Source organism: Prunus persica, chromosome G6, assembly GCF_000346465.2.
Source record: "Prunus persica cultivar Lovell chromosome G6, Prunus_persica_NCBIv2, whole genome shotgun sequence".
Lineage (NCBI taxonomy): Eukaryota > Viridiplantae > Streptophyta > Magnoliopsida > Rosales > Rosaceae > Prunus > Prunus persica.
This window is the reverse complement of record NC_034014.1, coordinates 22,719,858-22,745,518: the sequence shown is the minus strand read 5'-3', so window position 1 is coordinate 22,745,518 and position 25,661 is coordinate 22,719,858. Positions and strand designations below refer to the sequence as shown.

General features: G+C 37.6%; 4 protein-coding genes across 5 annotated transcripts; 2 read left to right on the top strand and 2 right to left on the bottom strand.

The window, feature by feature from the left end:
- Positions 2,222–4,378, top strand: LOC109949904. 2 transcript variants are annotated; one of them, XM_020566798.1, is made up of 5 exons: positions 2,222–2,414; positions 2,802–2,959; positions 3,044–3,116; positions 3,288–3,353; positions 3,992–4,378. In XM_020566798.1, the coding sequence occupies exons 2-5, from the start codon at positions 2,928–2,930 to the stop codon at positions 4,079–4,081; spliced, it is 261 nt and encodes an 86-aa protein (XP_020422387.1). In that variant the 5' UTR covers positions 2,222–2,414; positions 2,802–2,927; the 3' UTR covers positions 4,082–4,378. The 2 variants fall into 2 exon arrangements, with proteins under 2 accessions (XP_020422387.1, XP_020422386.1); XM_020566797.1 differs by having other exon boundaries at positions 2,769–2,959.
- On the bottom strand, positions 4,588–7,005 carry LOC18774054 (glucan endo-1,3-beta-glucosidase 12). The gene is made up of 3 exons (XM_020566796.1): positions 6,414–7,005; positions 4,981–6,261; positions 4,588–4,890 (listed from the first exon to the last, which is right to left on the bottom strand). Exons 1-3 carry the CDS (start codon positions 6,472–6,474, stop codon positions 4,859–4,861), a joined length of 1,374 nt encoding a protein of 457 aa, XP_020422385.1. The 5' UTR covers positions 6,475–7,005; the 3' UTR covers positions 4,588–4,858.
- Positions 12,213–17,594, top strand: LOC18772332 (formin-like protein 6). Its single transcript, XM_007207079.2, has 4 exons — positions 12,213–14,103; positions 14,212–14,417; positions 15,761–16,002; positions 16,100–17,594. The coding sequence occupies exons 1-4, from the start codon at positions 12,650–12,652 to the stop codon at positions 16,889–16,891; spliced, it is 2,694 nt and encodes an 897-aa protein (XP_007207141.2). The 5' UTR covers positions 12,213–12,649; the 3' UTR covers positions 16,892–17,594.
- On the bottom strand, positions 18,076–22,074 carry LOC18773215 (BTB/POZ and TAZ domain-containing protein 4). Its single transcript, XM_007205281.2, has 6 exons — positions 21,646–22,074; positions 20,597–20,876; positions 20,157–20,287; positions 19,463–19,769; positions 19,060–19,373; positions 18,076–18,406 (listed from the first exon to the last, which is right to left on the bottom strand). Exons 2-6 carry the CDS (start codon positions 20,855–20,857, stop codon positions 18,265–18,267), a joined length of 1,155 nt encoding a protein of 384 aa, XP_007205343.1. The 5' UTR covers positions 20,858–20,876; positions 21,646–22,074; the 3' UTR covers positions 18,076–18,264.

The following is a 25,661-nucleotide window of genomic DNA, read 5'->3' as shown; positions in this document are numbered from 1 at the left end:
TAGGCTTCCTGACGCCATAGGTTTTTATTAATGTTTGTTCATTGTTGCCCATGATCAAAAGGGTTCCTTTTTATCTTTTTCAAAGGCAAGGAAAATGAAATATATTGGGTCTGGGCTTCAACAGTTCTCTTTTTGAGAAATAGACCTTTTTTGGTCCATTTTCAAAATATGGTACAAACAAGTTGACTTAAAAGCATCTCCCTCTCCTAATGGAAAATGACATTAACTTGCATACTAGAGGTCTCAAGTTCGAACCCCCATGATATCTTAGTTGTGTGCGTGTGTGTGAAATCATCATCTCTGTAATTTAGACTATCGCTTGTATTGAGGGAAAAAAAAAAAAAAATCTCCCTCTCTAACTTGACATTTTTAGCATGTAAGAAAATTAGTTGAAACTCACTCTAACCATATTATATCCTCTGTGGAATATAACATTTTTCTCTCATATTGTTATTTTTGGTTGTTTGACTTTGTGATATTATTTATTATTTTATTATCATTTTTCAGTTAATGTGCCTAGAAAGTAATAATCTAATGGAAATATTTTTGCTCACTATTTTAATCCAAGGTGTACCTTCGCCATCCTTCTCAACACTTGACACGTGTCCACGGACCTAATCATAACTCTTTGCTTTGTATTTGTGGAATCATGGTTATGCTTATAGACACGTGTCAAGCATTGAGAGAGGTGGTGATGGTATACCTTGTGTTAAAGTGGTGAGTAAAAAGTAATATTTTAATTTGACATGTCAGGTGGAATTCAAAACTCTATTATATGTCAAATTGCCACATAAACCATCAAATTCAAATTTAATGTTTGATATTTGACATCTCTCTTAGTAAATCAGGTGTACAGCCACACCAATCAAAAAGTATCAATAAATCATAAAAGAAAGAAAATATTAAATTAATTTTAATTGATAGGGTTGTCCACCTCATCTGCCACATAAGGTGATATGAGAATGTGGTATACAAATGTGATAAGAGGAGCATTACATAACACTATTTTAGTACACCTGGGGCTCGTTTGGTACACCATATTAGACTCTAGATATGAGTAAATAGTCCATACCAATTGTTTGGTGTCGACTTGTATTATTTAATTACCTGACTATTTTAAACTGTTTGGGCTTTTAATACTCTCATTCCCTGACTAACTAATACAACCCACACACCACGGTTTAGATAATACACGCTTAATTATAAGGCCAGGAACAAAAGAACACACGTTCTACGTGAAAAATCAGACATTATTTTTATCTTCTTCTTCCTAGGGTTCTTCTCTGCTCTCTCCTCCAATGGTTATTCTCTTCACTCTTCTCTAGGTATCCATATCTCTCTCTCATACTCTCTCCAATATACTTCTCATCTTCACTCTTCGTCTTCTTCAGAGACTATTTGGTGACTGTTTGTAGAAAACACAAATTAATAATTTGTGTGAGGTGGTTTTTTTGTTTGAATTTTAAACACCCAAGTTTGCAGCTTTGCTTGGTGTTGAAATTCATTCTTTCCCATTTATGTTGTCTCGATTCAAAGCTTAGCCAAACAAGTTTGGTTCTCAATCCTATTTTAATTTTTAAATTGATGGGTCAATTTAATTGGCTCTCGATTCAAAGCTTAGCTAGATTCCAGATTTTTTATATTAATTTTTTGATCAAAATCCCATATTCCAAATTTCAGTTGGGGGGTTTTGCATCAATGATGTGGTGGGCCGGCAAGTAAGACAATGAAGGAAGTAGATAGAGGGAAGAGAAAATCATGAGAGAGGTTTCTTGTTTTAGTATTAGGCAGCTGTTGGATGTATCTAATGGCTAAAATGATTTGTCAATAATTTGGCCAAAATAAAAAAAACAAAAAAACAATTGTGATATGAATCTTACCAAAAAATTTCGTGTTATTTTAATTTCAATTTCCACATAAATTATTAAAGAATTTTTTTAAAAAGTCTGATCCGATGTTATCCAACAGAGCACCAAACACATTAGAACTTAGTCAGATTATTTATCTGAAACAATACTAAACGTCTTATAATATTATGAATAAACAGTCGGTATTCTCCGTAACAAATTAATACTATTCAACATAAATTAGTCAGTACTCTCTAACATACCAAATGAGTCCTAGGGTAAAACTTTGGAAGTAAAATTTGGTGCTGGGTGTAGTTTGATTAAATTGTTGGGTGCATTTATAAGCCTTCCTTTTGTTTTGGGCCCAAGCATTTGGAAGCTGTAAAGAGTTAAAAGAGGCCCTTTTTCCGTCCAAAAGAAAGGCTTTGAGTTTGCAAGCCGAAAACCCTCTGAACCGTCAAAGCGTCCTCTCTGATTAATTCTGATGAAATTGCGCAATCGTTGAGTTCCACGCGTCGCCGTCGACCCTCTTGAGTCGCCGTTGAGTTGCATTGGTGCCATCTGCTGGTGAGTTTCAGATTTTATGGAAATTTTCCATTTTACATGATTAATTTGTATAATATGTATTTTTTATTTTGTTGTGCAAATTCTGATATGGATGTTTCCGTACAAACTTGTAATTTTTTTCGTCGGTTCAAATTCTGAGTTCCCTTCGTTTTCTCTTTCAACGGAAACAGTTTGATGATATGTGCAGTTCCCATCTTTTTCTTTTCGTTCTTTTTCGTTCAAATCATAATACTTTGGACGAAAGCTCATGTTTTGTTTTTTGTTTTTGCAAATTTTGATATGTGCAGCTCCTACCGCCTAGCGATTTTTCGAACATTGCTTTTTTACTTTGCTTTTCGTTTGAATCTGTTTCAGGTTTTTCTTTCTTTGCTTAATTGGTGTTTACAGGACCGCACTAAAGTACTTCTGTTCAATAGTATAACCCAGTTGAGACCGACGTACCAAAAGGAGCCTGAATCACAATCTTCATCCTAAGTCCACATTAGCGCCTAGGATTTCAGATTATTAACTCTAATGGACCCTAGATACACAGGAGAGATATTGAAGTAAGTCTTTTCAATTGATTTTTTTTGGTATGAATATTAGTTACATGTTTTTGTAATTTTGTTTGTTTTATTTTCTGTTTATAGGCATTTGGAGAAGCAAAGTGAGCTACTTAAGGAAGCCAAAATATCAATGTCTGAAGAATTGCATCAGTTGAAGGTAGTCCCTTAATTCCTCAGTTAGTTTTATGATCATGTGCTTGAGTCTAAAATAAAAATAAAAATATGCACGTATGTTCATATGGGAAATTATGATGTACAATATGCAGATGCTAGATGGTATTGATATACTGTGGTACGGTACTGAAGATTCTAGATGTACAATTTGCAGGTAGAAGAAGAAATGCTGATGCGCAAGTTCTATGAGATCATGTCAGCTCATGGTAAAGTTAAAAAGGTCAGTTCTTTCTCAGTTCTATCTTTTTATGGTTTCGTTTACATGATTGCCAAGATTTGGACCAACTATTTTGAATTTTCTGAATTTTCTGAATTGATCATCTATTTTATTTTACTCTCTTCATAAGGGAACCAATAGTAAGGCTGTAAAAGGGATATCATGAGCATATCCATAAATTATTTTTGAAATTCATAATGGTTGGCAATACGGGTGATAACCTTCAGTTACACATAGTGTTGCTTGGAGAGTGGTCACATTTTGATTTGAAGTAGATTTCTTACATATCAAAGGGAACGCAACAAAATTTTAGGGACTCAGAAATAACTGATATAAACCAAATATATCAGCAACTTTTGATGAATCTAGCTAGTGCCCTTGTGGTGTATAATCAACCTCTGACAAATTCGTGATTGCGATTGTGGTGGAGAAAAACCAGTAGTTCTTTTTGTTTATTTTTGCGTTTGGTATTTGAACACATAGTTTGTTGTTTAGTCAACATGTAAGGTTCAAGTTGCTTTTTGCCTGTTTTACCTTTTCCTTGAGTAAGTGAATACTGTTGTTTTAGTCTTGGCAGTTACTTTGATTTATGCATTTCCTTTTTGCCTATTGGTTTGTCTGATCTCTGTGCATTTTTGCAGAATGAAGATCCCAGTAAAGTTTCAGATGATGGAGAAATTGGAAACTCCACTGCGATAGTCACTACTAGTAGCAATGAAGAATGCAGATGACTTTCAAGTTCTGTTTTCACATTCTCGGGTGACTGTAAATATGCCGCACCTCCTTTTACTACTTAAGCAAAGTTTTGATTGATCAAATTGTTGTGGAGAGCAAATGGGACGAGTCAGATCCCACATTGAGGGTTCAAGATCCACAAATTTACATCACGCTCAGATGATTCTGGTTTCTGTATCAGTACGGTGCACATTGTACACACTCTTGCTTAAATCAATTGTCTTCGAGACTAATGATTGATAAAATCCCTAATGGTAAATATAATCTCTTCCTCTCTTTTTCTTCTGCACCAATTTTGTTCAATTTGTCAGGTCACTTAGCAGAATCAGTGACCTTATAATTGATATATATATATATATATATTTAAATATTTATTGTGCCCCATGAGTTTTCATTAAGCTCTTCCAGCTTCTTAGTATGCTTTGGTTTATCCTTGGTTAATCACCTCAATAATTTCAGAAGTGGTCAAACCGTATCAATGATTAGGTTCTGTTAGTGCTTCTAACAATGAACACATAAGCTGCATCTCTGATTATAGCAAGAAGAGGGTACATATCAAGGATTACAAGTCAAAAGAGTCTGCCTATTGTGCATGGATACCAGATGACTACTTTGAACTAAATAATTTTTCTTCAAATCCAGACTGCTAAACTAGTATCAAAATCCAAGGGTTACAAAATTACAAGGTCACCTTAGAATCAGATTTCCTAAAATTCAAGTCCTATCGTGGAAAAGCAGCCAACAGTCTGAGTGAGTTGCCCCTCCTAATGCATTCATGTGAGAACAAAACGACACTGAAGATAACCTGCAATTAAAAAAATAAAAAAAAATCCTCCATATAAGCAAGCTTGCAAAAGAGGAAAATCACGAACTATTCAACAAGAAAAAGTCTTACTTGGGTCGTTGTTGATTAACATGGCAGTCCCACCAAAACTGCAAGTCCCTACATTCCTCTTGTTCTTCTGCCAGTAGCTATTGAAGGCATAGGAGGCATGGGCTACAACAGAATCAGGACTGTAACAGTTGCCATCCGGCATAATCGCATTGCAATCAGCACCACCATCTCCGCAAGCATAGTCCATTGCCACCTGCAGAGTGTCTGCAGGAACAGTAGGCTTAGCCACACACCACAGCTTGTTACGCACCACTCCCACTTGAGGGGCTGGGGCCCCTGCATCATGTCTTGGGTTACATGGGGGCAATGTGAAAGGAGAAGGTGGAGGGGCTTGATCAGCAAAAGGAGGGTTTTCTGGGGCTGAAGAGAAAGACATTGAGGGTGGAGAAGCTATTTGGGCTTCTGGGGAAGGCATTTTTGGTGATGGTGGTGAGGCTACTTGGGCTTTTGGGGAAGGCATTTGTGGTGATGGTGGTGAGGCTATTTGGGGTTGTGGGGAAGACACTTGGAGTGGTGGAGAGACTATTTGGGGTTCTGGGGGATGAGGTTTCTTGGCTACATTGGCAGGAACAGAGAAACCAATAGAAGAGTGAAGTGGGGGTTCAGAGATTTTTGGTAGTGGGGTTGGTCTTGCTGGAAATGGGTCTACAGGTCTGGAATCCATGAAAGAAGAGAGCTTTCTGCTCCAGGGTTTTCTCTCTTCTGGGTTGCTGAGTATGACATTGATCTTGGTGAGGTCCAAAAATCCAAGCTTTTTTAGGGATTCTGAGTGAAAAGACACCAACTTCATGGTTTCATCAGGTAAAGGTGAGAACTTTGGAGGTGGGTTCACAGAGTAGGTTGAGTTTGTACCTCGGAGAAACTCTAGCACAGGCCTTACAAATTTCTCAGCTACGTCCTCTCTATAGAAACCAGAGTCTTGTTTTAAACAGCCGGAAGAGAAAGCAGCTGAGACTTTGATATCTTTCTCAAGACCCCACCTTGTGAGAGAGTGATAAATGTTCTTGAGTGCTGGTAGGACCAAACCCAAGTTGTGCTCTTGCTCTTTCAGGCACAGAACAGTGTTGCCGACGACAATGGTGGTTATGGGAGTGGCAGGGTAGTGAGCCAGAACATGGGTTCTGAGAAAACTTTCAGCCATTAAAACTGAGCTTGATATCTCGGTTATCTCTCCGGCATTTACAGAAACAGCTAGAGGACGGCCGGAGTGAATTGATTCTTGAAGTACCCCAGGGACTGTGTCGTAGAGGTTGATGAGTTGAACAGATTCTTCCCCTTCACCTGCAGAGAAATAAAAACCAAGAATAAGGCCTTTGTTGTAGGACAGCAAAAGAAGAAGAGAGAGAAAGAACACCCCAAATGGCAGTGACGAGTAACAACTTTGACCATTAAAAAAAAGGACATTTATTTGAACTGGTTGAAGCTTTGCTTACCAGTTACACCCAAAGAAAAGAGGAAAAGAAGGTGAAAGATGAACCACACCATCTTCAGCATTGGTGTTGCAGAGACCAAGAATCTGTGAGCAGTGCCTTGAACTCTCTCTCTCTCTCTCTCTCTCTCTCTGTGTCTCTCTCTGTGTATATGTGTGTGTATTGAAAGACTTTGGTTTTCCCCTACATGACTTGTTCTAGTGGTAAAAACTAGAACAAAGAAAAAGTGGTCTATTTTAGAGAAAGACCAACCTGTCCAATAAAAAGCATAAAAAGCAAAACAAAAAAATGGCAAGAAGCTGTCGAGCAGCAGAGTATCCAATACCAATACATTGCCTAGGGAAGTAGGAATGAAGCAGAACCAAAATTACATGGGAGGGGCCTTTTTGTCCTTCCATTGGGACGCGTGGAAGAAGATAAAAAGGTAGTGTGGGGAGTGTGAATAGTGACAAAGCCCAGGAATCCAAGACCAACAGAGATGTATCTCTCCGCTGTGCAGCATCATTAGTAGCTCTCTGTTTTGCTTGAACAAAGAATAGGAGAAGAATTTTCATGTAAAGGATATAATTGTGGCGTATTTTAAATTACGCCCGCATTCTTTGTGTCGAAAAATTTAAATGTAAGACAATGCATAATTGACTTGAAATTTCTCTCCGTGTAGATAAGTTTTTCTCCCACAAAAGACTTGTGACCAAATAGAGCAAAATGTATTTCTTTTGCAGTCACGAGTCAAGAGTGGCCGTTTTCTTTGTAAGGTCAGTGGGACCAGTAGGCAAAAGAAAGCAACAGGTCCAGTGGGGCCCAACAGTAAAGGACAAAAAAGTATTGGATATCTGGGACCCGCTTGAAAAGTGAACTGACAGCTTGGGGGCCAAGCAAATATCAGACGATAGAGACGAGGGGAGGAGAGGAAACCTGTTTTATTCTCTCTTTTTTCACTTGCTAAAGAGAGACCAAGAGTTGATTTTGAATTAAACAAGATAACATAGCTGATCACTGTCAAAACAAGAAGATTGTAATATGATGGTGTTTAAAGGGTTTGAATGTAAAATTTAATCTACGATTTAGATAATAAATCTTAGAGTAAAGTGCATTTTTGATCTATATAGTTAACAATAAACTCTAACGAAAAATAACTTTGAAATAAAGTGATTTTGTGTGCCTACCTACCTACCTCTACCACCACCTTGTACACAATGTGCGCAACCAAAAGTCAATAGCCATCCAAGCCTTTATGGTTTCTTGGGGAACCATTTAGTTAGAGCTATTTCCCAAGCTGAAGCACACCTGCATTATACACTTTGTACACATGAACCACAAATTTTGTGCAATACAAGTTGAAATTCCAAATCAAAAGGCCCCTTATCAAAGAAGATGAGTCATGCGTAACAAGAGGCTTGTAACTCAAAAGTATTATGAATAATTATCCCTACACATATGAGGTCCTAGGTTTGATTTCCCTCTCTCATAATATCGCTTATATTGTAAACCAGAGAGAGAGAGAGAGAGAGAGAGAGAGAGAGAGAGAGAGAGAGAGAGAGAGAGAGAGAGAGAGAGCGGAGTTCAAGGCACTGCTCACATATTCTTGGTCTCTGCAACACCAATGTTGAAGATTGTGTTGCTCATCCTTCACATATGAGGTTATAGGTTTGATCCAATCGTTCAAAATTCAAATAACTAATTTTGAAAATAAATAAATTGGGCCTGAGTTAAAATGGGACTTGGGTCATGGAGCCTAATCTTAGGCCTAAACTTTCCTACTTATGGGCCAAACGAAACTGGGTTTTGGACCTCTAGCTCTTTCTGCAGTTACATAATAAGACCACAGAATTATGTGGTGCAAATTGCGCAAACTATTGTACCTGATATAATTCCTGACCCCCCAAGAAAGAAAAAAAGGTACTAGTTGAAAATCATTAGGGTTGTGACCTAATCTATCAAGCTAATAATGTATGCACCTAAAAATACAAAAAAAACGAAAGATGATATTGGGACAGACTTGACGTGCGTGTTTAGACTTTCCTTAATGATTAACGTTTGGTGTTTTGTTTTGTTTGTTAATGGGAAATTATTGCCTCTCTGCCAATTCACTTTTAATCTTCTGATTGCATGGACATGAAGCAAAGCTAGATCCTTGACTTGGCCTATCAGATTAGAACCCTCTACACTCACTCTACTGCCTCATTTTTAAACCCTAGGAGGATAGGGCTTTTTGCTTGCCCTTAATCCTTAATTAGTAACGTTTTATTTGTTTAAAGAATATTCTAATTCCTTCTTGGAAATGCTCTTGTTTAGGATTATTATTATTATTATTAAATTAGGTCCATAACCACAAGCTTAATATTCCAAGACACACTGTAGGACCCAAGTGCCAAAGAAATCCACACTACTTTGCTTGCCTCCAGCACATTCTCTCCCTCTAATTATTGATTTCTTTGTTTGGTAATGCTGTCACAACGACAATATAATTTTTTTTTTAAATTAAAAAAAGATTAAAAAAAGACTACAGGAAACCTTTTCAATGATTTAAAGGGTGTCATTAGAGGTCCCATGACTAATTATTAACAATAAAATATGGCTTAGGACATAAACTCAAACACCAAGTAGAAATGTCGGTCAATAGGAGGATCTCATAGCAACTGAAAGAGCCAATCAACTGGTAAATTGGACCTGTTTGCAAACATAAAAATATAATTAATAACTGTCCCTTTTGGTCTCTTTCTTTCTTATGTATCTGTTTACACTCCGTCGGAATCAAAATCTACCATCCCCAAAACATTCATGAATTTCATATGCTCTAAGATGGTGACATCTTGTGCGTTTTCACTTGTTGGAGGATCATGTTTTTCTTTATCAACAGATACATTACAGGGAGTACAAAAACAAAAGTTTATGGATACGTGTCGAAGTGTTATTTACTCGTAAGCATGAATAAGTCATTACATGTAAGAAGTCATGTATTATTTTTTTATTTTTTTCTATTTTTATTAGATGATGTAGTAACTGTGAGAGAGTTGAAAAAATATTTCACTCACCTAGTGCGAGAGAGTTGAAAAAATATTGGGAGAAAAGATAGATTTTTAAGCATCTTGAATATATTCTCTGTAATGTTTTATGGAGAATACGTTAATCTAAACCGTTGAATTCATGTGGGTATATGAATGGTATAGCTTGTCAAATATTAAAAATATTAATTGAGCACATGCAAGTTATAACCCTAAATATTAAATCAATCATTTACATTAAAAGTGTGCCCAAGGATCGTGTCCAAGAAACAAGAAGACAGAATAAGGGAGTTGAGAAATGCTAAAGCACAATTAGAGATTAGGACATACGAACATTGACAAGGAACTTGCAAGAAAGTTTATTTATTTTATTTTTAATTCAACAACCACTACTTATTTAGTGGTATCAAAGAAAACACATATAAACATTGTCCTACAAATAAATACCATTACAAAAGAAAAAGGGACAAAAGATGAAAAAGTAAAAAAGCATATGCTCTTGGGCGTGTGCATGTCTCCCCCCCCAACAATAAAAGAGAGATGCATAAATAGATAGGGTCGGTGGATCAATCTAGCAGAGAAAGAAACTAAGAAAGCACAAACCAACAAAACGTTAACTTAGCCCAGTTCACTTTGTCCCAAAATGACATTTTTGCCTCATCTCCCAAACCCCAAATTAGAATAACCATACGTACTCAAGTTTGCTTCAAATTTTGTACACCCTCTATAATAGAAATGATTACAATATATGTGTATACGCAAGATATATTCTTCTCTTAAGATATGTAGTAGAGGTGAAGTAATTTGTTGCTTTGTATTTTTGATATTTCTTGATCTTCTGATTTTTTCATTCTTCTTTTGTTAATTTATTGTCCATATTTGTTGAAAATTGCATGTTCTCACTTATCTTTTGTCCATTTACAGTCATTTGTTGCAAAATTGTATGTTATAGTAAAAAGTATTAAAAAAAACAACAAAAGAGAGTGTGAATGGACAAAATGAGAGTGGGAAAATCAACACCCTTCCTGCAATTTCTTTGAGATTTACTCGATTTCAACCTTCAAAAGGGGAAAAATGTTTGATTTCCACTAGTATTGATCCAGAATTGAAAGAAAGAAAAATCAAGAAGGTAATTGAACTCTAATTAGCCTTTAAAATCCCGAATTAAGTCGAATTTAAATAAAATAAACCCTAATAAATTTACTTGTCTACTAACCAAAAATAGTGACGGCTATCGATATCAAAATTCTATATTGAAATACCCTCAATTTATTCATAAATTCAAGTGTTGAAATGATCGACACTGACATTGACAACAGTTTCAACATAACAAAATAAAATGCCCAGAAAAACTTAAGTAGAGTTGTTCTTGCTAGGTGATTATGTACCAAGCATTAAAACAAGAGCACACACAAACCTTAATAGTTATATCGTAGAGAACCCAAAAGTGATTGTGTCTAATTGACCAACACCCATCAAAACACCCATCAACCAATAACCTAGAACAAGAGGCATATTCCATGAAAGTGCCACTTGGGGGTTGTTCTATGGACCACATTTTGTGGCATTGCGGTCGCATTGTAGGAGATCTCAACTTGGAGCTGTGGACTTAAAGGTAGTAAAAGTAAGGGGAGAGTCAGGATCCAACGGCACCAAGTGGGAAACATTAATGGAATATGTGCCTTGCCTCCTTGGGCCTCGGCCTCAACGAAAGGTAAATAACAATTATAAAAATAAAAAAATGGACAACAAAAGACATGAACGTGGTCCTTTTTAAATCAGCACAACATGGTCATCATCGTCCATTTATTTGACTGCAACAACCAGCAAAGTAGATTCTCATTCGTTCCTTACCAGTCACCACACCTAATACTGTAAAATAAATACCGAATCAAGAATAATAGCTTGATATTGCAGGTGGGCATAAATGAAAGCATGAAATGTTGAGATCCCAACTGAAGTGGCAATATTCTTATTTTGAAAATCACTTGTGATCCTCAGATTTCATGCCACTTAGTAACTAAAGTTAACTATTACCCTTCATGCCTCTAGTGTTGGGGGTTCTTGATGAAATTACTCTTTCGCATGTTTAGAAAATTAAATTGTTTTCAGATTTAAAGAGCGAGATAAAGTTTCGGTTTAACAGTCGGGAGGCGAATTAAAATCTTGTATCTAATTCTCACAGCTCTCATTTGCTTGGCTTCTCACAACAAATGTGAGTTTAACACTTATTAGTTGTGTCGGCTTCTTTTATTTCGAATTTGACAAATATCAAAGTCTCATTTATTGTGAAGATGAGCGCCTCCTCAATTTTAAGGAGCCAAACAATACTATTTTAAGAGTATCTACAATCATGCTCTCTATTTTTTCGTTAAAATTTAGCTAAAAACAAAAAAAATTATTTTAGAAGTTCTCTATAAAATTTCAACTTCAATCATACTCTCTAGTTTAGGGAGTCATAAATGCTAGAATTGTATTTTAATTCAACATAAATGGTTCATCTCTGTAAAAAAAATAATATAAAAATAGACAATATTGATTAAAGGTTTTAAAAGATTCATTAAATTATAGGGAGCCACTAGGAGTTCATTCTCTCTCCTTAGATTTAGGAGCTCCTGGAGGTTTCTATATTTTAGGAGCTGTATAGTGAGCATGGTTGAAGATGAGTTTTCTTACTTACTCCCTAAATTTTATTTAAGGATGTGATTTAGGGAGTCCATTATAGATGCTCTAATTATAGTTTAATTTGATTTGCATCATCACATGACCATAACATAGTTCTAAACTAATTTAAGAAAGTAAATTAGTTTTATAATAGGTGGGTTACCTATTATTATTTTAAAAATAACCCCAGTAATAAAATAATTATGTATATTTTACACGTTAAGTTTCTTTAAATATAAATCAATAAGAAAAAAAAAAGGGAATGCGGCTACTGCTGAGGTCAGCGGCTACTTGGGCATCCGCATCCCAGATCTTGCAGCCAAAAGAAGCTTCCCCACTCACTCACTCAACTCACCCCCTTTCTCTCTCCTCCTCCTCCTCCTCCTCCATTTTCTCTCTTTCTCTCTCCTATTTCAATTTCTGTCTTTCCAATCCAACCAAAACAACACAAAAACAAATTCTCAAACCCAACAACAAAATCCAGCAGCGAAAGAAGAAGAAGATGATGAATTGGGTTTTTCTGAAACAAAAGCAAAACCAGAAAACAACACTCACCCATTAAAATTCAACATGAAATTGAGAGCTCCTGATCATCATCTTCGTCATCATCACTCAGCCCTCTTCTTCTCCATTTTTCTATCACTAATCTCCCTCTCCCTCACTCCACTCCATGCTCTTCAAACAGTCACGGCAATTCAAAGACGAATTTTGCACCAGCCTCTGTTTCCAGACAGTTCATCTCCTCCACCGGAGATCGAGTCGCCGCCGATTCCACCGCCCCCGCCTCCGGATGTCTCAAGTGATCCAACCGACCAGCCTTTCTTCCATGAATTGCCATCTGGGTCGACCCCAGATCAGCCCCAATCCCCTCCGCCACCGTCAAACGCCACCGTTCCGATCCCACAAGCATCGCAGCCGACCAAGGGAACCAAAAGAGTCGCCATTGCCGCCTCCGTCGGAATTGTCACTCTCGGCATGCTCTCTGCCCTCGCCTTCTTCCTCTACCGCCACCGAGTCAAGCACCCGTCCGAGTCTGAGAAACTCGTCAATGGCGGAGGACCCGGTTCCCAGAGATTCGCAGACGACTCGAGAATCCCACCTTCCAGCTTCCTCTACATTGGCACAGTCGAGCCCAGCCGTACGTCGACGACCAGCAGCGAAGCCGTGAGTGGACCCACAACGGCCGAATTGAACCGGTCGCCGTACCACAGGCTCAACTCGGTCAAAAGATCGGATCGGTATCGGCCGAGTCCCGAGTTGCAGCCGCTGCCTCCTCTGTCCAAGCCTCCCCAGAACCTCAACTCGCCTTCTCCCGTGTCGTCTTCCGATGAAGAGAGCCATGAAACCGCGTTTCATTCGCCGAACTGCTCTTCTATCAGCTATGACGACAGCTACTACACGCCGAGGCAAGGCAGTGTCAATGGAGGCGCCAATTGTGCTCCGATTCATGTGGCAAATTCGATTCCCCATTCCAAAAGAACTTCTCCAAAATCGCGCCTCTCGGTTTCTTCTACCACAAGGAACCAGGTTGCTCCGCCACCTCCGCCGCCACCACCGCCACCACCAATGCCAATTCAGACGCAAGCCCGGGATGCGCAACAAAGAGCTCCAACTTATTCTCATAAGAGGCCAAAATTCTCTTCCCCTCCGCCACCACCACCAAATTTGGCGCGGGTATCTAGGGCCCCCGTTCCACCTCCGCCGCCACCTCCACCGTCTCGACCGCCGATATTGAGACAGCAGGAAGTTGGGGATTCGGAAACAGTTACAAAAGTTTCTGCAATGTCAGCCCAAGTGTCAGCCAAGACACAATCATCCGCATCAATCCCAATAGGGTCTTTTGAAAATGGGACTAGAAAAACTGCTGAGCCAGTTGCTGATGAGAGTTTGGTGTCTTCGGAGAGTTTTGAAGCTGATGATGCTGGAGGGGCAAAGCCCAAGTTGAAGCCTCTGCACTGGGATAAGGTTCGGGCAACCTCGGACCGAGCCACAGTATGGGACCAGCTGAAATCAAGCTCATTCCAGTGAGTAGTTTCGGTTCAGTTGGCATTGCTGCATATTGTTTAGTTTTTGTGTTTTTTAGGCTCTGGTGTGCAAATTCTGATTTTGGTGATGTATTGGTTTCTTTGTAGATTAAATGAAGACATGATGGAGACTCTTTTTGGCTGCAATTCGGCGAATTCGGTCCCAAAAGCGAAAGAGCCTATTAGAAGATCAGTTCTACCTCCTGTTGAACAAGAAAACAGGGTTTTGGATCCAAAGAAGTCGCAGAACATAGCTATACTATTGAGAGCACTGAATGTAGCAAGAGATGAGGTCACTGATTCTCTTTTAGATGGTAAGTGATTTCTTCTTCTTTCCCTTTTAGGATGAGTAATTAGCTCCTTCATTCTCCTTGGTGATAAAGAAATTTTTTTTCAACAAATTCAGTTAATATTTTACTCAATTTACTGAAAACATAGCAATGTCTACCAAGAACAGCTAACCATGTGTCTGTAGATTCACTTTCCATTGTTCCTGACTCATGAAACTCATATATATTGTAAGCTCTATTTTGCGTGGATATCGTGAATTCTTAAAGCATTTCAAAATAATGAATTAAATAAGTTTCTAATAACACAAATCATTTTGAGGTACGCATTATATTTTAAGCCAATTTTTGGGAAAGAGAATAAGGAGATAGAGGAGGATTTCAAAGACAGAAGTCGGAGTTAAAAGTTGAAGTGAGAAGAAGAAGGCATTATTGTTACTTGAATAAGAGTAAAAGCAGTTTAACAAGTTACCCTCTAAAGATCGGATAAGAGTAATCCTTGAAAGCAGCAAAAGTGTAGTCATACCCTAAAGCCATAAGACCAAGTTACTAGCATCAGGCATCATTAGTGGGCTCACTGTTGATTGGTTCCAAATCCTACCATTAACCATTCATCATCACAGGCCTCCAGCTTCTAATTTTTTTTTAATCTTTGAAGTTGACATTTTAATAAACCAGTAATTTTTCCAACAAAGTTTTTTCAATTCCCTACAACCTTCCTTGTGAGATATAATCTATTGTCTTAAGAGTTTTGCATTGGAAGCAATAGGTTCATGCATCCATGTTTTATCTTTGTCAACAGGAATACATTGCCCTGTTGGATGAAAGCGTTCAATACTTTGAAGTTTTATCCTATATTTTAACTGCAAAAGCAATAATTACTGCGACTGATGTTTAAACTAGCCTGTAGTCCTACCAATGGCATTCTTAAAGGTATCTGGGTGTGAGCGAGTCTTGGTTTACTTATAATTATAGCCTCATAGAATTTAGATTGACGTGTGAAATTCAATTTGTACAAGCAGCTTAACCCATTATGTATCATATTCAGATAAACAGGGTCAATCTTTGAAACATTCCTATTCATTAGAACTCAAAATACAATTATACAAGCACACATAAAAGCTACATCCAGATGTCACCTTTTGCATGAGTCAAAAAAGAGCCCTGTAGGTGGATAGTAATCCAACAAAGAATTTTTTTTCTCATTTATCATTGCATATTCACCCCTTGAAAGTTCCATTACGTGATGTAAACATTTAGCAGTCACTAGAGGATGCAAGAGTTTGTTAACTTTCTCTCTCCCCTCCCATGTTTCGATGGTATTATTTACATCTGCTGCATCATGTGCATTATGTGCTTGTACATAACAGGTAACCCAGAAGGCTTGGGCGCCGAGCTGTTGGAAACTCTGGTAAAGATGGCTCCAACAAAGGAAGAAGAAATTAAACTTCGAGACTACCAGGGTGACATCTCAAAATTGGGGACTGCTGAACGCTTTTTGAAGGCAATACTTGATATCCCATTTGCCTTTAAGAGAGTTGAAGCAATGCTATACAGAGCTAACTTTAATACAGAAGTGAAGTACTTGAGGAAGTCTTTTCAAACGCTCGAGGTATTTTTTCTGAAATTGACAATTATTGCTTTCTTGATTACTTAATTCCATGAATATTGACGTAAAAATTCACACCCAAGATCTTGCCATTCTTCAGGAAGCAAGTGAAGAACTAAAGAACAGTCGATTATTCCTTAAACTCCTCGAAGCTGTTCTCAGGACAGGGAACCGAATGAATGTTGGGACCAACCGTGGTGATGCTAAATCTTTTAAACTTGATACACTATTAAAACTAGTAGACATAAAGGGAACAGATGGAAAGACCACATTGCTCCATTTTGTGGTCCAAGAGATTATCAGATCTGAAGGTTCAGTGGTTGACTCCACAAATGAGAATGCCAAAAAAATGCCTATCAATGCGAAGGAAGATGATTTCAAAAAGCAAGGATTGCAAATTGTGGCAGGGCTGGGCAGAGACCTCAGCAATGTAAAAAATGCAGCAGGAATGGACTCGGATGTCCTAAGTGGCTATGTGTCGAAGCTTGAAATGGGGCTTGAGAAGGTCAAACTGGTTTTACAATATGAGAAACCAGATATGCAAGGGAAATTCTTCAACTCGATGAAGATATTTCTAAAAGAGGCGGAGGAGGAAATTCTTAGGATCAAGGCTGATGAAAGAAAGGCATTATATATGGTGAAAGAGGTCACTGAGTATTTTCATGGGGATACAGCAAAGGAGGAAGCCCATCCTTTCAGAATCTTCATGATCGTGAGAGATTTTCTAAACGTATTGGACCAAGTGTGCAAGGAAGTGGGGAGGATGCAGGATAGAACATTGGTGGGCTCTGCTAGATCATTTCGGATAGCTGCAACTGCTTCTCTACCAGTTCTCAACAGGTATAATGTGAGACAAGATAACAGTTCAGATGATGAAAGCTTGTCACCATGAAGTTTGTGTATATGAAGCACATGAACCTTTTAGGAGGATACCTAAATTATTAGGTGGATTCTACCATGGCCGTCGATGATACGTCCGATTGAAGAAGCAGCAGGACAGCACCCGTATATTTGTTTTGTTTGTTACAAGCATGTCAAAGGAGTAGAAGAATGCAGAAGGGAAGGCACTTTTGAAAGTCTTCCAATATAAAGAAGATCCCATTCCACATAGAGGAGTTCCAGCCAGTTACCCAGGGGAAGCAACAGATTTTGTATGAGAATCGGGTATGCATAGTCCAACAAGTTAAATATTGAATATTATTTAGAAGAGCATATGCCATTTGAAGGATCATCCAACTAAAAGAAAAGGCATCAAATGAGAACATGTACAACAGATGAAAAAAGGAAAAGCAAAGTTACAAATATTTAGATTTTTTTGTTTTGGGTTTTTTCTGCTCCAACACATATGCGATAGATAGGCTTAGGTTTCTTCATCTAGATCCAGAGTCCCACACATTTTGAAGGAAGCAGAATGTTTTGATGTCGGTGGTCATGATGTTGGTTGGGGTCTGCATTTATTTGATAAATTATAAAATCAATAATAAGTAGCTATTCTTCTGCATTGTTGTCTTCTTTAATTCTTTTCCCTACCCCACTTGGATAATATGTCAAATCTATTGGAAGAAATGAGGAAGGAGAAGGGACATATTGTCAAAGTTCAGATATTCAAACTTTAAGGACAACCCAAGTTCGATCGCTACTTAAACACAAGCCCACTTTAAGAAAAGCAAAGAAAGACTAACCATTACTGTAAACACCTTTAGGCTTTATGAAAGCCAAATAAATCTAGAAATCAATGGCTCAAAATTTTCAATCTTAGATGGCTTTACGTTCAATTTTTATCACGTATGGGGAACATAATTGGTTGAGGATAGCAAAACAATGTTATCCCCGTGATATACAAGCTTTTCTCCTGATGATGAGCTCGTGATTATATATGCTGCTCTTATATTTATCCATTTGATCACCAAGCAAAGGTGCCCTATAATAAACGGAAAATGCTTAGAGAGAAAACATTGATTTTCAAGACTGAAAAGACTAATAAATATGGTTGTTCAAGATTTAAGTTCTTAGATATAACTTATACTTTCCCAAATATACTTAAAACTAAACATGATATATATATATATATATATATTTTTTTTTTATAGAACCAAAATATATATTTAAGTCTTTATATTTGTGAGTTAACCGGGATTCCGGAATTTCTTGAACAGACAGGAAGTGATTCTCTGCTTGTTTTAAATTACAGATTGAGATACAAAGGAACACTGGTTTAATCACAGCAAATGAACAACTAAATCAGGTTCCGCTGGAACAAAGACTTCATTGCCACAAAGAGCTGACCTTTGCTGATGAAATGAACGGTGCTCCCGCGATTCTCTTTGTTCTCAAAATCTTCTTCACTAACATTTTCCACCTAATCTCGTCTTTCTTACTCTGTTTCTTAATTCTCTCCTTAAAATTCCTGAAATGAAAAAATTTGCCAGAGTGAGTGAAAAAGTTCAGAACCTAGTGTAAGAGTAAGACATAGCATGCAGTCTAAAACAAAGCAAAACCATTCAGAACGTCAACTATCAAACCTATATAGACAACTGGCCTATGATATCTCCTACTTAAATCAATCTAGCAGTGTGTTCCATGCCTCTGTTAGCTAAATTTGTTGAGAGTACAAAATCTCGCTTCAGGAACTTTAAGCCTTGCGACACAATACATAAGGTCTTAGACCTCTCCACCCATTGTCAACTGGTATGAGGAGTTGAATGCTCTTAATTCTACATGGTACTAAAACAGACAATCCACGTAGGCCCAAAACTGAGCCACACGGGATCCACGTCACTAAATATAAGTTGTCTACGTGTTTGGCTCAAGTCCTACTGCACATTAAGGGGCTTGTTGCCTTTCCACCCATTGCCGATTGGTTTTGGGTTGGACGCTCTAACCTCAAGCCTGCAACGGTTATTGAAACTAAATGGGAAAAGGATGGGGGCTTATAGCTCTAGGGATTAGAGCACTTACTCTACCCATGGCAAGAGTTCGACCCTTGTGTCCCCCTCCCCATAATCAAAAGAAATACAAAGGAAAAAAACAAAAAAAACAAAGAAAGATTAGTAGGCACACCTGCACAAAGGAACCCTGCAGGTATGGGAATTAGCACAAAGGCGGGAGTGTAACTCCAGCAGCTGCCACATCCTCTTGCAATGAATGCAACCACCAGGGACTCTCAACTTACAACCAGCAAAATGACGAACCAGCAATTCCAGTCCTTTACAGGCTACATACTTACAAGGAGCCTGGTTCTCTTCAAAGTCCTTATCAGATGGTCCAATTGTTTGACAACCGTCTTTGTATATATGAACAAGAGCCTCCATTGCCTCATACAATAGCAAGTATATTTTCCTCTCATTTACTTTTTTGATCCTCTCCTTTTGCCTCTGAAAAAGAATTCACACATGAATGAACTTTAGCATGACTTTCCATGGTGATACAGAAAACAAAAGAAGAAGCCAAACAGATCGCTTACATTATCTTCTTCAATCATGGACTCCACGAGCTCCTTTTCTAGTGCAGGGTGACTCTTCTTCATCACTTTCCATCCTGTAGTTGTACAAACAGTTTTAAAGTTCTTCAGGATCATACGGTGACAAATGAGGCTAAGTCGAGGGGCATCACACAGTAATGCCAGTTGAAATATGTCAACTACATTCTCTGTGGTAAGCAAGCCATGCTCCAGCTTCTTCTCACACTCTTGCTTCAACTGAGGAACCATATAGACATGAGAAAGCACTAACAAGTGCACGACAAACTCCTCCATTTCCTTTTTTTCATAACTAAACAAGAAACACCAGTAACAATCAGTACACAAAGTATTGTTCCAACTTGGAATTGCAACAAATTTCAAAACTTGTGTCAATAACATCCTTTAATGGATTTAGTGTGACTACTAGTTTGAAAATGGAGAAATGTTCTAATATTCCAGTAGTATTGTTCAAGTTTTATTGGTCTTGGTGTTGTTCAGGTTAATAAAGCATTCAACCAGAAGAAAAAAAAACTATCAGACTTGGTTTTTCAACACGCGCTAGAAACTGTTAAAAGATGAAGTTTCATATCCTCTCCTACGTTCAGGTATGAAGTCTCACTTAATGGCCAATTCCTAGGCATCACATTAACTCCAAGAAATTCAGTAAAAGAGAAGCACCCATGGGAAAAATCATTACCAGGAAGAATACAAGAATCGAATAAAAACTCGAACTGCGTCATGTGGAACTCCAAGAATTGAGATTGATCGTTGACGATGAAACCGGCTTGATTGCTTCAACAAGCCTTTCATTGCAGGAGAAGCCATGCCCTGTCAGAATAGCATCCAAGTACAATGTTAGCATGCCTAATATCAACTCCATTGTCATATCTGGAAAGCAATGTCTACTTACAATTGGTATGACTGTGTTTACAAGTTTCATATGATACGACTACATCATTTTGTGGTAAAACAATTTATAAATAAGTGACTTACAAAATCATCTATTAAACCCTGAATAGTTTGGCCTTTCTCTCCAACAACACATCTATTATCAAATTAAGGCTCTAGGAGGACTGCAACAGAATTTAGGGAAGATCACTTCACATATCTTAATCGATGTTGAATAACTAAACTTACAAGAATGTTAGCATGGGCATAGATAATGCCACCATCATCAGTATTAACAGAAACATCTGCTCTATAACCTTCATCAAAGAGGCGCTCCCATGAATCTTTTGTTGCTGTAGAAACACAGCTGTACCCCCTTTGTGGTGATCCATCAATTGATAACCCCTTATGAAAATTGTTTGTCACAGGACCAGGCCATGGAGGAATCGTTCGGGAGACTTCCTTGGAAACAGGGGCAGATCCCTCATGGATGGTGTCCACCTTACACATTAGTGTCTAAGCTCCGGATCTGCAGAAGTATGATAACCAGTTTAAGAGATATATCTCAGATCAAAAGGATTCAATATGCACAATTAATTGCATATTTATAAAATATTTTACAGAGGTGGTATCTTTTTTTCCCCTTTTGGTGAGAGTATCTATCAATTTTGTATTAGAGAATTACCATCAGAAATGGCCTGTTTCTGAGATTAGTCAGTTAAGGCATTGTTTTCAAGGAGGAGAGCAAGGTTTTGAGGTTCTAACGTAATACATAACCCACGAAACTAAGCATATAAGAACCAGATCATCTTTTGCTAAAAAGTAAAAAAGTAAACACAATACAAATAGATCCAACAGCACAATAAGATCTCTCCCATATACAATGGAAAGTTCAGGACCTTTTGGATGTCTCCCAGAAAAGACATGCCGGCCGCAAAGAACCAATCAAACAATCAACAACAATATTCAAGTGCCCAAGAAGAGACAATTCAACTTGCCAATTCTTGGATCTGATAGAGCCAACAAAAGTTTAATTATGCAAGTGGACAAAAATATTGAAGCCACCACCATTCATAACCTCTATCTCACTTTCATTAATACAATAGTGAACATCAAATTTTCCTCTTTTTGGATTCAAAAATTTCAAAACAACCTACCTATTATCATCAAGTTCTTTTCTTTTGAGCTCAAGAAGATCACAACCCAATAACCCATAAACCCATTTCTTTCCAGTCATTCAATTCAATTCTCGGAAGAACAAAAGGAAAAACAAAAACAAAAACAAAAATACCACTTACCCTTTTGAAAAGATGGATTTTTGGGAGCAAAGCAGTGGAAGAATCACTTTCCCAACGACGATATCGTTTCCTCTGAGAAGCGTCACCCAAATAACCAAGCCCTTTTGTTTGGTTTTTTCCTCCTCCTTGGGTGTTCTTCCTCTCACTCTCTGTTTCTCTCCCTCTTTGTTGAGAGGGAGGCTGGGACTTGGGCACGACACGTGAGATTTCTGCAACATCCCAAGCTCCTATATATAAAAATGGAGGGCCTCTATCTCTTCCTCTCTTTGTCTAACTGTCAGCGCAGTCCTCATTGCACCCCAAAAATATCGGGCGGTGAGAGACTCCCCTAAACGTGGCCGTTTTTGGGCATTTGCTGAATCACTCACACCTCAGGTCAGGAGGACCGTGCATTTTTCCAGTCTGCTTTAGGCGCCTCCCGCGTTTTGCCCTTCAACGTTCCCAACTGCTTTAACTGTCATTATCAAAACAGGGGAGGGGAAAGACAAAGATGTTTTGTTTTGCATAAAAAAATCTGCTCTGATCTACTATTTTGGATCAATACAGCTCATCGTGATTTTTTGGGTACTAATAAATCAAACAATTTTTTTGGTTTTGTCGGGGGAAAAAAGGTTGGCATGAAATAAATATATACTAGTTGGTTGGTGGTGAGGATCTGTCTTCTGTCATAACATAGTTGCATGGGAGGGATGGATGCCAATTTGACAATTGAATAAAAGTGGACGAGGGAGACGTGCCTCGTCGTTATCAACTACATGACATTGACAAGGACATGTCTCATATTCCACCGTTAGTTTTATGTGTACAATTACAAATTGGAAACCTCGTAATAGGTTAGGTATGAAAGAAAATGAAGTAACTACAATCATGATGATTTGGTCTAGTTGCATAAAATTTCTACCATAATCTCTTCTTTGTAACCGTTTAATAAAAGAATAATGTTAAGGAGACCACATATAAAGAGCATCTTATATACCACCTAAAAAAGAATCGATTCTATAAAGCAACCGGCTCTGAAAGTCAAACTATTTTTCAAACCCCAACTCATATATAGGCCCAATAACTATTAAACCCGAAATGAAAGCTCTAATTCACATGACTATATGAGTCCAACTCAATAGGCTCAACACTTTACAAGAATTCTATAGTGGGAGCCTTATATATATGGCTCTTAGGTAAGGTTCTATCTCTTAATCGTTGGATCAAATTGGTTAGTTTGATCCAACGGTTAGGAAATAACCTCACCTAAGGGCCATATATAAGGCCCACACTATAAAATGACTCCAATACTTTATTGAAGCTATAGCGCAAAAACTCAAATTCCAAATAACATAAAAGAAAATACAATAGTGAAACTATCCTTACATAAGTTCAGCCTAAGAGAAGAAAAAAGAAAAAAAAGACCAACCAACGTGATTATGACTCTGTTGGATAATTAGGGTTCGTTTGGGAGTAATTATGGAAGGGTTATAATCACTTATGGGGAGAAGCACTTCCACATACTTCTTCATATAATTGATTATTAACCTATCTAGAATAACGAGTTTGCTTTCCAATTATCTTTTTATTGGTACATATGTTTTAGTTTACAGTTTTAAATTTAGCAAAGCTCTTGTTGAAATAACGAACAGATGAGAGGCCCACGCTGGAAACCGTTGGACGACTACACCCAAACCAATATGGGCTGAGAATCCATTTTGAGGCCAATAGTTTGGCTTTACCATTGTTGTTCAAGCCTTTGCCATTGGTCTATGCTTCCTGAAAATATAATTAGCTTCCCTATGACTTCCACACACACACACACACACATATATATATATATATATATATTTATATTATGGACATCAAACTTGACTTTATTCGTAAACCAAATGACTGTATACCGATACGAATACCCGAAGTTGGCTTAACGTCAGCTACCATATTTGCTTAACGGAAAGTATTTTGGAAGTTTTGTGCCAATACTTGTGAGCAGAGATTTCGTATATGAACAAGAAGTGAGAATAAACGAGCGCCAAGGAGGAGAAGAGTCTTTGTTCAGAAGAAACTTGAAATGTATTTATTAGTAAGGGGCCAGAGCCAGATATTGCAGTTTCATTGAGAAAATGATTTTGGGCCTGCAGGTAAGGCTTACTGCAAAAAGCGCTTTCGTGAAAGCTGCATAACTCAGATGGAGAGAGGGACAACATAACATGCGGCATGCAAAGCTATTTCCCTCTTTTAAGGTGTAAAGAGGCAGCAACAATCTCATACAAGGAGTAAAAATCATGATGGATTTTTTACCAAATGCAATCCCAAGCATGAGAGTTGCATACTCAAAGGGGCATGGCTTCAACTTCCGCCTTCATGAGTATCACGTACTCATTTAACAGGCATCGAAATCTTATGCTAGAATGTACTTACCACATATGGATGAAATCTCATACTCATTTTCTAAATATGTAATCCGCAAACAAAACCAGCCCTTTAGAGCTTTTTGTATAAAGTTTTTCGTTCTTAAATGTCACATTACTAACTTAAAGTGTCAGATGGTGTTTGCTGAATGCTACATGCAGGGCCAACCCTAAAGGTGTGCAAGTGGTGCACCGCACAGCATGACCAACCAAACAACATTATCATACTTTACTATTAAACTATGCATATGTCTTCATGAAAAATAGTTGTGTTCATTAGTTTCATTATTTTTTGACATCAATTTATTGTATTTTTCATATATAGTATTTTCACGTCAAATGATAGAGAGAGAATCTCAATTTAAGTTTCGCATAGGACTCTCAAAATCTTAGAGTCGAACTTAGTTACATGATTGTCCCTTTGCCCACGAAAATGTTTTCCACTCATTGCATTGCAGGGCAATTTCGTCCTTTTGATCAGGGAGTATGGAATTACTAGACGTAACAAGGAATAATAATAATAAAGAAACAAAAGAACTCGCAATTTGATGGTGAAAAACCCTGGTCTTGGAACCATGATTTTCCCCACCTAGTCTGCATCTGTAAGCAATGCAAAAACAACAACAAAGAGCAACATATCATAAACGGTCAAAGCTAGTTGCTGACCATCTTGGGCTTGCAGATTTTTGCAGAGTCAAAGGTTCCCTTCCTTCCTCCTGCCCTGCCCTATAACCAAGACCCAAGTTTGCTGCCAGCCACCTTGCAAAATGCAAGTAGTAATATTATATTATATTATATTGTATATATATAAATATTTTCATTTATTTATTACTGATTTGATTATTATCGATCATATTGTATTATGAGTGGGTGGCAACTTTGGATAGATGAGGTCCTCAGAGGAGCGTCTTCTTCTTCTTCATGCTGCTACCACTGACTGGAGTGGTCCAGCTTTTCCACACGTGAAGACGCTCCTCCCTCTGCAATTATAATTTTTATTCACGTGTGCCCTTCTTCAATCTTTATTTATTTTCTTAAGTCCCCTCTACTCTCTTTTCTAATTGTGGCCCAAACCAAATTTTGATTTTCTATATATATATGTGTTCAATTCAAAGTGATAAAGTTTTGTGTGATGATGGTGTGAAAATTACAAGGGTCAAAAACTTGGTCTTAGAGCTGGCATTTATTAATTGGATAATGTAACCTTTTTGAACATGCTCCTTTACTTAATTATCTTCATATAATCAACTTTTAAGCTCAGTCTTGTATCACCAATTCAATAGTTATATATCCTTTTATCTTTGAATTCTACTATTAATCTTAACTTACATACTCAAACACGAATACTTTCACATAACATATATAACATGTTAAATTGTCTGACAAACAAAAAAACTTTTGAAATGTTGTTTTGTCAAACAATTTAACAAATTATGTTGATGAAGTATATGTGATACGGTGCAATCATATTTGAATGTATAAGTATGTTGCTATTTTCATCCCCTATATTTTATCTTCTTACCCACCATGTAAATTTGAAAAAAAAACAGTAACACTCTCTTTCTTCGCACCTTGAAAATAATAACTTATGGGTTTCCCATCATATAATGAAAAAAAAGATTT

Bases quoted from the DNA above. Each gene is read 5' to 3' on its own strand.
- LOC109949904 (XM_020566798.1), top strand. From the start codon at position 2,928: ATGGACCCTAGATACACAGGAGAGATATTGAA. The intron at 2,960-3,043 runs GTAAGTCTTTTC...TTCTGTTTATAG, and splicing joins TACACAGGAGAGATATTGAA to GCATTTGGAGAAGCAAAGTG. The intron at 3,117-3,287 runs GTAGTCCCTTAA...TACAATTTGCAG, and splicing joins AAGAATTGCATCAGTTGAAG to GTAGAAGAAGAAATGCTGAT.
- LOC18774054 (XM_020566796.1), bottom strand. From the start codon at position 6,474: ATGCTGAAGATGGTGTGGTTCATCTTTCACCTTCTTTTCCTCTTTTCT. The intron at 6,262-6,413 runs GTAAGCAAAGCT...ATTTCTCTGCAG, and splicing joins CTTTTCTTTGGGTGTAACTG to GTGAAGGGGAAGAATCTGTT. The intron at 4,891-4,980 runs GTAAGACTTTTT...TTTTAATTGCAG, and splicing joins GTTAATCAACAACGACCCAA to GTTATCTTCAGTGTCGTTTT.
- LOC18772332 (XM_007207079.2), top strand. From the start codon at position 12,650: ATGAAATTGAGAGCTCCTGATCATCATCTTCGTCATCATCACTCAGCC. The intron at 14,418-15,760 runs GTAAGTGATTTC...TGTACATAACAG, and splicing joins CACTGATTCTCTTTTAGATG to GTAACCCAGAAGGCTTGGGC. The intron at 16,003-16,099 runs GTATTTTTTCTG...GCCATTCTTCAG, and splicing joins AGTCTTTTCAAACGCTCGAG to GAAGCAAGTGAAGAACTAAA.
- LOC18773215 (XM_007205281.2), bottom strand. From the start codon at position 20,857: ATGTGTAAGGTGGACACCATCCATGAGGGATCTGCCCCTGTTTCCAAG. The intron at 20,288-20,596 runs GTAAGTTTAGTT...CTATTCTGACAG, and splicing joins ATGCCCATGCTAACATTCTT to GGCATGGCTTCTCCTGCAAT. The intron at 19,770-20,156 runs GTAATGATTTTT...TTTCTTGTTTAG, and splicing joins CGATTCTTGTATTCTTCCTG to TTATGAAAAAAAGGAAATGG.